General features: G+C 27.7%; 3 protein-coding genes across 15 annotated transcripts; 2 read left to right on the top strand and 1 right to left on the bottom strand.

Annotated features, from left to right (window-relative positions):
- The first annotated feature begins 859 nt into the window (after positions 1-859).
- LOC114880343 (polyadenylate-binding protein 2-B-like) lies at positions 860-2,696 on the top strand. 3 transcript variants are annotated; one of them, XM_029196272.1, is made up of 7 exons: positions 860-985; positions 1,550-1,686; positions 1,775-1,889; positions 1,976-2,043; positions 2,131-2,372; positions 2,467-2,559; positions 2,625-2,696. In XM_029196272.1, exons 2-7 carry the CDS (start codon positions 1,552-1,554, stop codon positions 2,656-2,658), a joined length of 687 nt encoding a protein of 228 aa, XP_029052105.1. In that variant the 5' UTR covers positions 860-985; positions 1,550-1,551; the 3' UTR covers positions 2,659-2,696. The 3 variants fall into 3 exon arrangements, with proteins under 3 accessions (XP_029052105.1, XP_029052096.1, XP_029052111.1); XM_029196263.1 differs by having other exon boundaries at positions 860-993; XM_029196278.2 differs by having other exon boundaries at positions 860-993; positions 2,601-2,696.
- A 2,780-nt stretch (positions 2,697-5,476) lies between these two features.
- Positions 5,477-10,577, bottom strand: LOC114880573 (protein zyg-11 homolog B-like). Of its 9 annotated transcripts, none has more exons than XM_029196786.2 (10): positions 10,491-10,577; positions 9,484-9,730; positions 9,096-9,327; positions 8,816-9,010; positions 8,328-8,722; positions 8,113-8,258; positions 7,640-8,028; positions 7,189-7,558; positions 6,765-7,104; positions 5,477-6,647 (listed from the first exon to the last, which is right to left on the bottom strand). In XM_029196786.2, exons 2-10 carry the CDS (start codon positions 9,614-9,616, stop codon positions 6,502-6,504), a joined length of 2,346 nt encoding a protein of 781 aa, XP_029052619.1. In that variant the 5' UTR covers positions 9,617-9,730; positions 10,491-10,577; the 3' UTR covers positions 5,477-6,501. The 9 variants fall into 9 exon arrangements, with proteins under 9 accessions (XP_029052619.1, XP_029052608.1, XP_029052590.1 ...); XM_029196775.2 differs by having other exon boundaries at positions 9,484-9,727; positions 10,491-10,576; XM_029196757.2 differs by lacking the exon at positions 10,491-10,577 and adding an exon at positions 10,285-10,374 and having other exon boundaries at positions 9,484-9,727.
- On the top strand, positions 10,257-13,314 carry LOC114880612 (PP2C-like domain-containing protein CG9801). Of its 3 annotated transcripts, XM_029196822.2 has the most exons (8): positions 10,662-10,754; positions 10,831-10,895; positions 11,078-11,377; positions 11,452-11,678; positions 11,741-11,941; positions 12,010-12,307; positions 12,375-12,864; positions 13,013-13,314. In XM_029196822.2, the coding sequence occupies exons 3-8, from the start codon at positions 11,211-11,213 to the stop codon at positions 13,223-13,225; spliced, it is 1,596 nt and encodes a 531-aa protein (XP_029052655.1). In that variant the 5' UTR covers positions 10,662-10,754; positions 10,831-10,895; positions 11,078-11,210; the 3' UTR covers positions 13,226-13,314. The 3 variants fall into 3 exon arrangements, with proteins under 3 accessions (XP_029052674.1, XP_029052655.1, XP_029052663.1); XM_029196841.2 differs by lacking the exons at positions 10,662-10,754; positions 10,831-10,895 and adding an exon at positions 10,257-10,342; XM_029196830.2 differs by lacking the exon at positions 10,831-10,895.
- The last annotated feature ends 234 nt before the right edge of the window (positions 13,315-13,548 follow it).

Below are 13,548 nucleotides of genomic sequence, written 5' to 3'. Positions count from 1 at the left end.
AGATTATCCTATAGGTTTTAAATAATCTATATGTATATTCTAGTATAATTAATTGTTGATCGGAGGAAAGAGATTTAATGATTATATTATTCAAATTTTATACTAAAGATTTAAATAAAGCATGAATTACTAAATGAAAAAAGCTATTTCTCAAAATCCTAATCTTAAAATTGTTTTTATGAAGCTTAATTGACTTTGAGTTAGGGCATTCATACATTTCCTAGGTCATGTGTGCAGTATCGTATTTTATACTTTGTCTGTAATGCACTGATCTTGCTGTAATATATATAATATAGCTATCGTAGTATCCGTGTGTCATTTAGGTGTATGCGAAAGGTGACGTATATAGTATAGCATGCCGTTGGTTGATAGCATGCGATAATTGAGATGGCGCTTAAATCAGTTTCTGTTCGGCCTAATTTTCGATGAAACGTTGACTGTTTTACCGACACGGAATTTGAAGTTCGGCCTCGACGCTAGCATCACCTTAAACAAGAATAAGAATGCTTACTCGCGTCATTTGAGTCTCGCATTTCGGGAGCTCTAGAGCCCCGTTATCATCTTTGTATCACATCCTACTATATCAACTACGATTGGTATTTTATCACAGACCTTTTGGTAGGTAAAAATTAAGATTAATCACCTTTATTACTTTATTTACATAACTGAAAAGACAATTTTGACTCCCATTGATTCTATTTTTTAGAAATCAGTTGCAATTAACACATTCGAGTGTCTTCCATTGCTTTAAAAAGCCAATAACAATACATTTCTGTACCTAGTTGCAACCAGTTGCAACCAATCATAAACTGAATGTGTATTAAGGCGATTTTGTAATTTATGTAAACCTTGAATTTTGTACATCTTGTTCCATGGTAGCGTCAATCTCATTTAGCGAGTTTGTAGAACATCGTTAATAGTTAATTGAAAATAGTTATTGAATTTGTCATAAAACTATTATTTTGAATATTAGAAACGTCTTAAGGTATACCCGTACGTTTTATTTTGTTATATATTTAATAATAATAAATATTCTTTTTGTACACCATAAGGAATATAAACGTATAATTCTTCACATTGCACGTTATAATGTTTTTGCAGCATTATACAATTTCTTAATTTAGTTTTAGTCTTTTCTATGTATATCACTATTATGAAATAATTCTCTCTTAGTTATAAGAAGAAAATATTTTCTACTTTGTTATTTGCAGTTTTATATTGTTATGTTATGAAAAGAAATTCACTGTTTAATATTTTTACTTCATAGTAATGTTTTCTCAAAATTCTGTAAATAAGAATAGGATATTCTAAGTACTTTTTGTTATTATTGGTTTTTATTTTGTTATCAGTATTGTAAGTTTTGTTACAATAAAAATTTATCAACATCAAATTTGAATTTTCAATGCAAATGATTATTAAAATAATAATGAAAAGTCTACATATTTTGGTAATATTTAATTTTAGTCATTGTTGTTTTACATCTGTATTTATTTACCTTGTTTTTTACACGTATATACAATATTTGTTGTAATAAACTTATTTGTTACAGAAATGTCTGAATCAGATCTTTTAGCTACCGATCATATTGATGGTCTAGATGGACTAGAAAATGGTCAAGATGGAGATGCTATTATGCAGTGTGATGGTGTAAAACGTGAATTAAATGAAGCAAATATTGATGATCCGGTATTTTGTTTCTTTTTATTATAAAAATCAAAGAAACATATATAATTTCATATTTCCTTCCTATTCTAACATACTTTTTCTATTTTAGGAATTGGAAGCTATCAAAGCACGTGTTAGAGAAATGGAAGAGGAAGCAGAAAAATTAAAACAATTGCAATCTGAAGTGGACAAACAAATGAACATGGGTAGTCCACCTGGGATAAGTAAGTTGTGAAATATTTTAAATTTAAATTGATTTTGATATAGTTTTCTTAAGATTTTCACTGTATAATATTTCTTTTATTTCTAGCTAGTCCATTAAATATGTCACTTGAAGATAAAAGAGAGGTTGATAATAGGTCTATTTATGTGGGTAATGTAAGTTGTTATTTTAAAGTATAAGTTATAATTGAAATGTATTATAGTTCAAAGTATTATTAGTATATGTTTTATATAAAAACAAAGGTGGATTATGGAGCTACAGCAGAAGAATTAGAGCAACACTTTCATGGTTGTGGTAGTGTTAACAGAGTAACAATATTGTGCAATAAATTTGATGGGCATCCCAAAGGGTTTGCATATATAGAATTTGCAGAACGTGATTCTGTACAAACTGCTATGGCTATGGATGAATCTATGTTCAGAGGGCGGCAAATTAAAGTAATGCCCAAAAGAACAAACAGACCAGGATTGTCAGTGACAAATAGGTGATTGAAATATATGTATATATACTGTATTTACAATTGATTGATATATAATAATGAATATAAACATGAAACAAAATGTTCAAACAAATTTTAGAGGACCGCGGGGAACACGAGGATATCGTGGCGTAGCTAGGGGGATTATACGCGGTAGTGCATACTTTGGATATAGACCTACAAGGCGACCTAGGTATGCTACAACAGCACATTTTTTTAGTACCATTAATTTAGATTGTAAATTTTGTTCTGCTGCAGGAGTTATAAACGAGGTTACTACATGCCGTATTGACCGTTTTAAATCATTTTACTGCAATTTTACAAATTAAGGTAAGTTTTTATATTATTATAATTTATATAACTATTTACGTTACCTCTTTTCTGTGATTGTTCAAACGTAAAATGTCTGTCCAAAAGTATAATTTTCTAATAACTTTTTATATGTTGATACATGATGTTATATGTATATTACATACAAATATTCGTAATGTATTTTGTAGTATAAAGTTATACTATAAAACAGTTAAAAATGATAATTAGAAGTCTTTTTATTTGAACAATCAAATCTGTGTACTATAAAGCAATACATTTATAGGAAAAGCTGGTGAAACATTAAACCCCTTAAGTATTGAAACTATTTACTAAATATTAAAATAAATAAAAATATTATTATAATATTCACTAGCAATTCCTAAATGAATGTAAAATGACACTATTTTTTCAGTGACAATTATTATATGCTTTAGAGCATTATATCAGTATTCTGATGTATCTATATGATTTAATACAAAAAGTTATGAATTTGTGATTGCCAGTAATTTAAAATTAAAAGTATGTATTATAAAGTATCCATCAAATTTCTGTGGTGGATATTACAAAATTCATATTTAGATACATTAGCTTTGTTAGGACTTTGTGCTCTAAATTTTTGTTTATCTTTCACACTTGGCCATATTTTAAATATTAGTGACAAAACACTTATATTGAAATTGTATTTTTAATATAAACATAATTCAGTATTTTAAATACATTATAGTTTATAGAAAGATATAATTATGTAGAATATAATTGTTTATGAAATTGTATAAATATAGCATCTTGTTTTGTAAACCCTCAATTTTAAACATGAGTGTTCCAATTTATAATACAGAATATGGCTACGTGAATTTTAATATTAGATACTGTAAGTTTTTGTGCATATCTTATTTATAGGTTACACAAAACTTACATATTTATATGAACATGCATTACATTACAATGCAGCTAAGGTGTTTAAGTAAATTCTTATGATATGTCCACAGAAAAAAAAACTGATACGATGGGGAAAAAAAGAGAAAGAAAAAACCTCATGTCAAAAGAAAAAAAAAAGATTGGACAATGATGGGCACAATTAATCATATTTGATTTAATAAAACTTCATATGAATATTAAAAATGTAGATCAGCGATAATTTGCTATTGCAGTTCAATTATGCTTTTGCCTAATTTACGTTGTAATCGGAGCAATTTTGTAGTATCAGCCTTTATTATTTCCCAAGAACTTCAGTTTTTCTAGATTACAGAAAAATGCATAGTTGGAATATCAATAAAGTCATGCTATTACAAAAAAACGCAATGAATGTCATTTCAGCCCCAAAAAAAGTAATCGCAAAACTGTTACATTTTCGAAAGGTTGAGGTTTGTATTACTTCAGAATAAATATTAATTTTTTTTATGCACTCTACAGGTGTAATTATATGATATCCCTTATGTTTCTCAGTATAATAGCTTTTCTGTTTCTAATTATTTTTTTCCAATTTGGAACGGTTTAATTCTACTAAATTCGTACGAATAGCAATAAAGTTCTTTTCTAATTCAAATCATCAGTTTTTTATTATTGACACATTAATTTTTATGATAAGTAATTTGTATACTTATGTGATTTATTAAAATTATGAACTATTCTTTCTACTGTGTAAAAAAGAAAAGTATAAGAAGATTTTAAACTGCAAAAAAAAATTATGGCTGTTAATAATAATGGTAAGAGTATTAAAATATGGTAGGCTAATATTAAATGGTATACAAAAGAACAATTTTATAGTATACTTGATGTCACAGAAGCATATTAGTAGCTTAGAAAATGATTTTAAGATGTTATAATATAGCAATAATAATTTTAGAAATATTTTTGGTATTATATAAAGGCTGATACTGGTATAAAAAAAAAAAAAATTATGATATCATAATTTAAATGATATTATCAAAATATAGTTTTAATACCCCCAATATATATTTCTAATGGCTCTTTAATAATATTTGTCTAGTGATAACAAATTTTTTTGTTGTTAAATAGTCTTATAGTTAAGCATGCATTTCAAATATCAAGTAAATGGAAGAGTTGAACTGCAATGTAAATATCTAGAGTAATATCATATTACTATAATTTAAATAGTAACTTTTGTATGCATAGTAAGTGAAAGTTGCTAGAACAATACGTTCTTATAATTGTTCTGTAGAATGTAACATATATTGATACTAATGTGAGCAACTTTCATTTATTTATTACTAACTATACATCCTCAATTTTATCTCAAACACATTGCTACTAATTTGTAAGACGCGTGTAAAATGTTTTTGAACCATTAATCCACTACTATGATGTTAGGAGGAGAGCCAAGTTTTCACATATTAATCGAGCTACATTTCGTAACGTTACTTCCATGTCGCTAAGTATTTTGCAGGTGCAGTGCAGCATCAGCATCAATTGAGTGATAATCATACAAATTTCATGAACAATTTTTACGTTCCATTAAAAAGAAAGAAAAAAAGAAAAGAAAAAATAATTAAGATATAAGTGTAAAATAAATGTAAAATGATTGGGTGATCAATAAAGATTTTCTTGGCTTAAATTTTGTACATTAACTATGTTCAAAATTTATTTATATTTATCTTAATATTATTATAAGAAGCATATAAAATTAAAATCAAATTCAATAGATTAGCAATTTGCATTTATTAACATTTAGTAGCATGGAAATCGATATTTTTGATATTTTAAAACAGTTAATGTTATCAGAAGGACAGATTTTGTTCATACAAATTATAATAATTTAATAATAGATACAATCAGAAGATTGTTATGCTTGTTTTATTAGAAATTTGTATTTTTTTTTATACGTCTAAGGGCATATAAATGCACAATAATCTCTAAACATGTTGCAATTAATGGAAAGATAGAGTAAGTATTAACAAAAGAAATTGAAGACCTGAATTCAAAATGTTAAAAGTATAATATAACAAAATATTTTCTAATACATTTTATAACGCTTATATAATAATAAAAAAAGATATTTCTTAAGCATAGCATACACATGAGATTCTAATCTAATTACTATTTTTTCACAATATCAGCACCAATAACATTTAGTTACATGTTATATGGGTTTTGAATAGTTCAACTAACGCTGTTAGTACTGTTTCACGACCACAAAATACATTATATGCTTAAATCCCACACAAATAAATGTTCTTTAAAAACCTCGATTAATTATACAAATATCACAATAACATAATTATTCAGTTTATTAGACTGAAACCTTAAATATTAAATACATTTTAACTTTATTATATTAAACGACGTTGTTTACAACAAATAATTAAATTAATTCTTCATATATATTAGCCCCTATTTATTAAATTCATTTTTCTATTGATTTATCCATTTTAAAACATAATAATATATTTAACAATTAAAAAATATAGTAATGACAATAAAACATATTAAAAGTTGTTCTCTTCTAAGCTCAATGTATATTTTCAAATATTTAATTATATCTTTTTTTACAGTAATCAGGCTTTAAATGTAACTTATACTATGTATTCAACATACTTTTTTGAGTATAAGGTCTATGTATAATGTACTTTATTGATATATAGAGCTATATTTCATAATTCAGGTCCTCAATTCAAATCTACAGAGTTTAATATCATGGACTTGTTGTTTCGTTTTAGTCCTTTTTTGATAAATATCCATGTTCATGTAATAATTTTAATTATTTGGTCTAAAGAACAGGATACAAGATTGCATTGAAATAAACATTGACTAGTATACCAACTTCATGGTACGCAAATTTCGTTTTGGAAGGCAATAGTGATCGTTAAGAATTTAATTCAAGTGTTTTGAGAATTGATTGACATAAACTTTGTAAATTTGGTTTCATCGTTTGCTCTGTATGTGTACTTTCAAGATATTTTAGTATCTCTACTCCTCCTTCTCTAATTAACATACTGCAATAACGTTTAGCTACAAAAGAAAAAATAATAATCAATATCATTTATAATATGTTAATTACAAAAGTATACCATTTGTAATAGTTATGCAAGATAGTTGTCTTTTTATTGGAAGTATTTTTGTACTCACGGTTTTTTGTGCATACATTATGTATTGCCCAAACTGCCCAAAGCTGCACAGGATATGCATCCGAGCAACGTAAAAGTGGGAAAAATGGATGAAAACTTCTATAGGCAACCATTTCTCCCTGAGGTGTTTGCCAATGTGTTACAGTATAAGCTAACTGTTCTAATAATCCATCTCTAGTTGGGACTGTAATCATTGTAGTCCATGCACGTGGACCATCGCTAAGCAAGTGTGCAGCAATACCTGCTGCGAAATAAGATACATCAATGTGTGCAGATGTCAACAGCACGGAAAGCATAGAGATGAATTTGGGTTGCATAAGCCTTGGTCTTAAATGAACAACCTTTAATAAATAATACAATATTATGTTAATAATATTTATAATTATATTATTTGAACTCTTGAACATACGAAATACAATACAAACCTCTGCTATGTTATTTAATAAACCAAGTACTTTAGTTTCAACACTAGATTCGTCTTGGAAGCTTTCTAGCATTTTAAGACATAATTCCATTCCACCTTCATCTAGAAAAACTTCGCATGTTGTAACACTTTCATCAGTTAAATTCCACAAAGCACTTAATGTAAATTTCATTGTTATATCTACTGATTTAGATTCCATTTTAGATTTAACCATTTGAAGTAACTTAGACATGTACAGTGGTTCAGCACCAAGCAAAGAGGTTTCTACTGTTGATATTTTTGCTGCTAATAATGAGCAAATAGCAACAGACATACGATTCATTGAGGGTTCATTAAAAGTTAATAAAGAATTTAATACTAATCTTGCACATCTGTGGACATAAAAGATAATTAAGTTGTAGAGTTGTAAATTTTACTCTAAAATATTAATTAATATAAAAAATTCCAATTACCTATATTTGTCAAAAGCAACATCTTGCAGAATTCTGTCACTACATAAAGTCAATAATGTATTCATTTGAAGCCGATAATTAGTCGGATAAGATTCCATAGCTATCATTGTCAATTCAACAACTTGTTTAAGAATCGACGGATGAATCATAATAGCAAATTCACCTTTGGTGAGATTATAAAGACATGCAGTGCATGGTACTTGTACGCGAACCTCCTGCGGATATTCTCTCATTCCAGGTAATATTAATTTTATGACATCAACTCGTGGTTCAAGGAAGTTGTGTGTTAAACGGAATAAATTAAATAAACATTTTTCAAGATAAAACGGTCTGCATGTATACCTTCTAAGAGCTTCTAAAATTTGTGATTCTGTTGCTGTACCACTGACCTAAAAAAAAAATACATACTATCCTGAAGTATTTGTTTTCAAATATAAATATTAATTAACGACAGCGTTATGTTTATAACTTACAACAAGCCCAGGTCTGTAATCTTCATTACTTGGATTTATTAAACTGTCATCATAACAAGCATCTGTACTAACAAGTCCCAAAAACCTTAAATATGGATGAGCTTTAATAAATTCTTTTAAATCTTTTGGATCTATATCACCCTTACCTATAGTATATTAAAAATGAAATTATTTTACTGTTTAAAAAGAAAACGAATTACGTACATAATACTTACCAGATAAATCTAAACTAGTTAAATATGGCATACAATGTACAGCTTTTAAAAAGTCTGTTATTTTTGGTTTTGCAGGCCCTAATACAGAATTAAGAGCATGCATATCTCTTTCATCTGAAATGTCTAAATTTCTTAATTCATTTAACTCCAATAATACTGAAATTAAATTTGCACTTTCGTTTATCTTCAAATTGTACATATTGAGAGTCTTTAGACGATTTTTACATTTTTTTAATGGTGTTATGTCATCAACTTTTGTACATGAAATATCTAAACTTTCTAGAAGAGGAAGATCCTCGACTACTATTTCCAAACCATGTTTATTAAATTCTGTTTCGGATACATTTAACGTATGCAGTGCTCTCAATTTGCTTAATGTTACTACCACGCAATACCTGTTATGAAACATGAAAAATAAAAACTGTAACTATGCAAAAAGAAGACTTACTTCTAAATATAATTTTTAATTAATTATAGTTAATAAATACCGTGAACAATCCATGAAACTTCCTTTTGCTACACTTAGTGATCTAAGATTTTGTAAACTCCAATCACCCAAACAACTTATCAGGTCATTAACAGTTATTTTTAATCCATTTACTACTAGATCTACTACTTTATGTTGCTTTAAAACTTTCAAGCCCTTTGCGGATAATGTAGATGCATCTTTTAATTGTACATGCCTAAGAAAAATAATCAAGCATTACTGATTTATACTCCTATATTATAATTAAATTTTTAAATGTAATAAATAACTGTAATAATTACCTTAATCTAGTGGACTTTGAATCAAAAAGTGTAATAGTCAAATCGGATAAAGTTTTCTTTTCACAAAGATTAGACAATAACTGTTCAGAAATCTCAGCTGGTAAAAAAACATCTGGATATCTAAAACTAAGTCTTCTAGCTGAGCCTGACGATCCATCATTAGATGCCCTAGCTATTGTTTCACCCAAAATATCTATATTATTACTGTTTATTGAAAAATTAACTTGCTGATCTAAAAGTTATATACTTTATAATCACAAATTGTTACACTAAATTTTCTATAACTACTATTGGATAGTTAAACCATTTAGAAAAAAAAACATAAGTAAAATATGTGATACTTCAATAAATACATTTTGTAATGTTTAAAACATATGATATTACTCACTACAAGTAGTTGTATCCAATAAATTAGGGGAATGTTCTCCCGTATCACCAAGATGTACTTCACACAAATCCAAAACATTGTTACAAATAAAATCAATGCAAATTTTAAGAAGGCTTCTTGGAGACTCACACATTTTATATATTTACATGCAAGTATTCTTCCTGTATTTCCTTTATTGCTCTTCAAACATTTGATTATTTCAGGTGGTTTAACATCTCATTCCTTCACATTTATTTCATAGGATCTGCTACAACATATGCGTATCTATACATTTGTTACACTATTTTCTTAATGTTAAACATTTAAAATATAAAAATACAATTTACAATCAAAGAAATCAATGTACACAAACATTAATACAGTTGTCATTTGGAAAAATGAAAACAAGTCACATGCAATTTAAGTTTCTTATAATAACAAAATGTTAAAAATAAGTTACACAAAGTAATTAAAAAAATAATTTATAATTATATATGGGGTGGTACCTAAGGGAAATGTCAAAAAAGAACCATACACATAATTTTATTTGTAGCACATAGATGACAGAATTTTAAATGACGATTACGTAATGACAAGTCCATAGAATGAAATAAATATTTGTGTCACTATGCATCTAAGCACATTGCGTATAACACGTATTGAAAGAAATTTATGAAACTACAATATCATTTGCGTAATCCATCAAATTTTAACACATGGATAGGAATACTAAAAAAACCTTTAAACTCTTGTACAGAATCTTTTATAAATACTATTCAAACGCAACTCCAGAAACAACCGCGGAAAATAGTAGTCTCTCACCTGTGGAGAGAACGCCATATTGACTTGTTAAATGTCAAAACAGATTAAAAAATCTAAGGTATAGTTGCACACCGTTGTATACGTAAACGTGATTATTAAACACAATGATAAAACAAAAAATCAAAGATGTGAACCTCAATCTATTTATTCGAATTAGTTTTAAAAATCATTTTATGTGATATATGTGATATTTTGATTACACATACCTTGATATTAGTAGAAATTAACATTTCTGTTGTTCTTATCAAATTTATCAGCTGAAGTGTATCAGTGCATGAAACTTAGGGCATCCTTTAATAATTAAAGAAATCTTTTATTCTGAGAAACATAATGAAGTCAATATAAATTCTTCTTTTAAAGAGAATTTATCGGTTATTGACACATTATCAATATGGCGGTAAAGTGGAAAACGATGTGCTTTTTTGGTCTGTACTATGAGTTCATTCCTGTACAGTAAGAATTTTTTTCAGGTAAAATTGTAATATTTATACAAACACTGTTTAAAAGTATTTTGTTTGTAAATTTAACTATTGTTTTGCATTACAGAATTATAATAATGTTTAGTCCTAAAATTAAAGGATTAAGGGATATCACACAAATTGATTTAAAATGTAAACTTTCAGTTTAAAGAGTTGAATAATTATTATCTTAATTGTTAATCACTTTATTGTATACATCTTTTTTATATGTGTATAAAAGAATGTTACAATTAAGAATTTTTTATTAAATCATTTTGAAGTGTAATGTATAATTTATAATTATTATATGTATATACTTTTGATTCTTTTTTAAGGTTCAAACAAGAATAAGTTTCTCATGCTAAAATCATGATTTGATTAAATATTAAATGCTTCATAAAGTCATGTTATATTACAACTGACATTGATTATTCTTTTACTTGCACTTAAATTTAATTTCATAAAAGAATGCCAAGTTTAAGAAAAAAAGTTGCTGGTTTCATGCGACAACTATCTATTAGTAACCTGGCTGGAGCTGTAGAAAATATAGATCAAGGAGAACAAACTTTACGTAGTCCTAGATCATTAACACAGGATTTTGCAAGTGGTTGCTTTATTACACGATACCTTGATGGGTAATACATATTACAAAATAGTTTTTAATAATTAATATTGTACATAAATTATAGTTCATGGTTAATGGTTTTAGTCTAGATACAAAGCAAGAAGGACCTGCAATTTTGCATGGTAGAAATCCGGAAGAACTACCAATTAGACAGCTTAAAAATTTTCATGAAGATAGAGGTATACTTGCCGCCCATACTGGTCCAGATAATGGACTTACAACAGTTAATTTGCAACAAAGGCATTTGAGTATTAATGATATTGATATAGATTATATTGATATGTTAGATCAAAATGAACAATACAGGAATAGTAAGTATTTTAAGCATGTATTATATTAAAAATAGAAAACATAATAAACATAATTTTTTCAGCATCTACAATAACAACCCCCACAATTGCTGGTGTTGTTGATTGGTTTAATCCTCATAATATGGCATATGGAATTGCTACTACATTGTACGAGAAAAATCCTACAAATAATACAACTAATGGAGAACCAATAGCAGATTGTTTTGGTATTGTGGCAAGATCAGATTCAGCTATTTTAGCACTTGCTGATGGTGTTAATTGGGGTATGATTAATTTTAAATGATATAGCTTTAATATAAAACATGCATGTATAATAAAACGCATTTGTTAGGTACCAAAGCAAGTATTGCAGCCAGGTCTGCAGTACATGGGAGTATGGAATATTTAAATAAAGCACTTTTTTCTCCTCCGATTAACAATGAAATGACGACAACGAAAGACGTTTTTATAGCATTACTTCGTTCATTCCATGCTGCACATTCATTAATTTTGCAAGAACAAGGAATGCTTACAACATTAACTGTATGTGCAGTTCTTCCACTGCCAAACTCAGATTCCAATACAGGGCAACAAAATTATATGGCTTGCACCTGTAATGTTGGTGATAGTTTAGCATATGTATATTCAAGGTAATATAAATAAAAAGTTAGAAATTATTATATTATTCATTATAAAAATTATATTTCATGTCTATAGAAAAACTGGTGTCAGGGAAATAACAAGAGGGTCACACGATATTCATTGTATGCGTGACATGCGTGATGCTCTTGGAGCCTTAGGTCCTGTAGATGGTTCTAATCCTGAATTAAATAATTTGACGCTTGCAATGACAGAAGTTGAAAAAGGCGATATTATATTTTTAACTAGCGATGGAATTTCGGATAATTTTGATCCTGTAGTTGGAAAATTTGCTATTTTACCATGTCACAATACTGTACTTGAATCAAATGTAAAAGATCATACCGAAGGAAGATCAAAAACGCGTCGAAAATCGGCTGAAAACTTAAGACACACAGAATCTGGTAATAGTAATAAAAATAAGTCTAATTTGCCCGTAGTAGAGGCGTATCAAAGGCACGAGCTTACGCTTCTTAGAATGGAAGATTTGTTACGACGAGGTGTGTCCGGAGAAGGCCCACCTTGTAACAGTGCCAAACATCTATGTGAACTCCTCTTGGATTTTGCAGTAAGTTGCAAAAATGTTATAAGTTTTATAGTAATATGCATTATTTTACCAGTTGTTTAATTCCTGATAAATAAAATTACAATTTATTAGATAAGATAGAGAGCTAATTTTGAATACTAACATAAGCTTAATTTTTATATGTAACAAGGTACGTATAACTGCTGCCAAAAGACGAATTTTGGAAGATACAGATTTATACTATGCACAAAATAAAGACGGACAATTAATTCAGCTTTCCAAACAAGAGCAAAGAAGTCGACGAATAAAGACTTTGGATAAGGTTTCCATGATTCCTGGAAAACTAGATCATGCAACAGTTGTAGCATATGTAGTTGGATCTATTGATTCGGATTATAATTAACTGTGGTAATAAAGTATAGTTTTTATTTGTAATTAAAATAATAAATTAGAATGTTTTTCTACCGTGAGATTTTTCTCAACGTATTAAGTTAAAATTACTGTTTTATTAAAAAATTGAGTTGTTTATAGCATTTTTTTTTGTTATTTAAAATAAAGGATGTATGTGCTTTCCGTATAAAACATTTATTTAATTATAAATCCAGCTTATAAAATTCGTACTTCCAATATATACGACTATATTATATAAATAATTAAGAGAGCATTAAATGCATTGAAATAAAAAATTGTATGTTTATAAAAATTGCTCAATAATACCAATTTATA

The sequence above is a fragment of the Osmia bicornis genome, chromosome 5, assembly GCF_907164935.1.
Source record: "Osmia bicornis bicornis chromosome 5, iOsmBic2.1, whole genome shotgun sequence".
In the NCBI taxonomy this organism is placed as follows: domain Eukaryota; kingdom Metazoa; phylum Arthropoda; class Insecta; order Hymenoptera; family Megachilidae; genus Osmia; species Osmia bicornis.
Note: the sequence above shows the minus strand (reverse complement) of the source record. Positions and strands in the feature narration are given on the sequence as shown.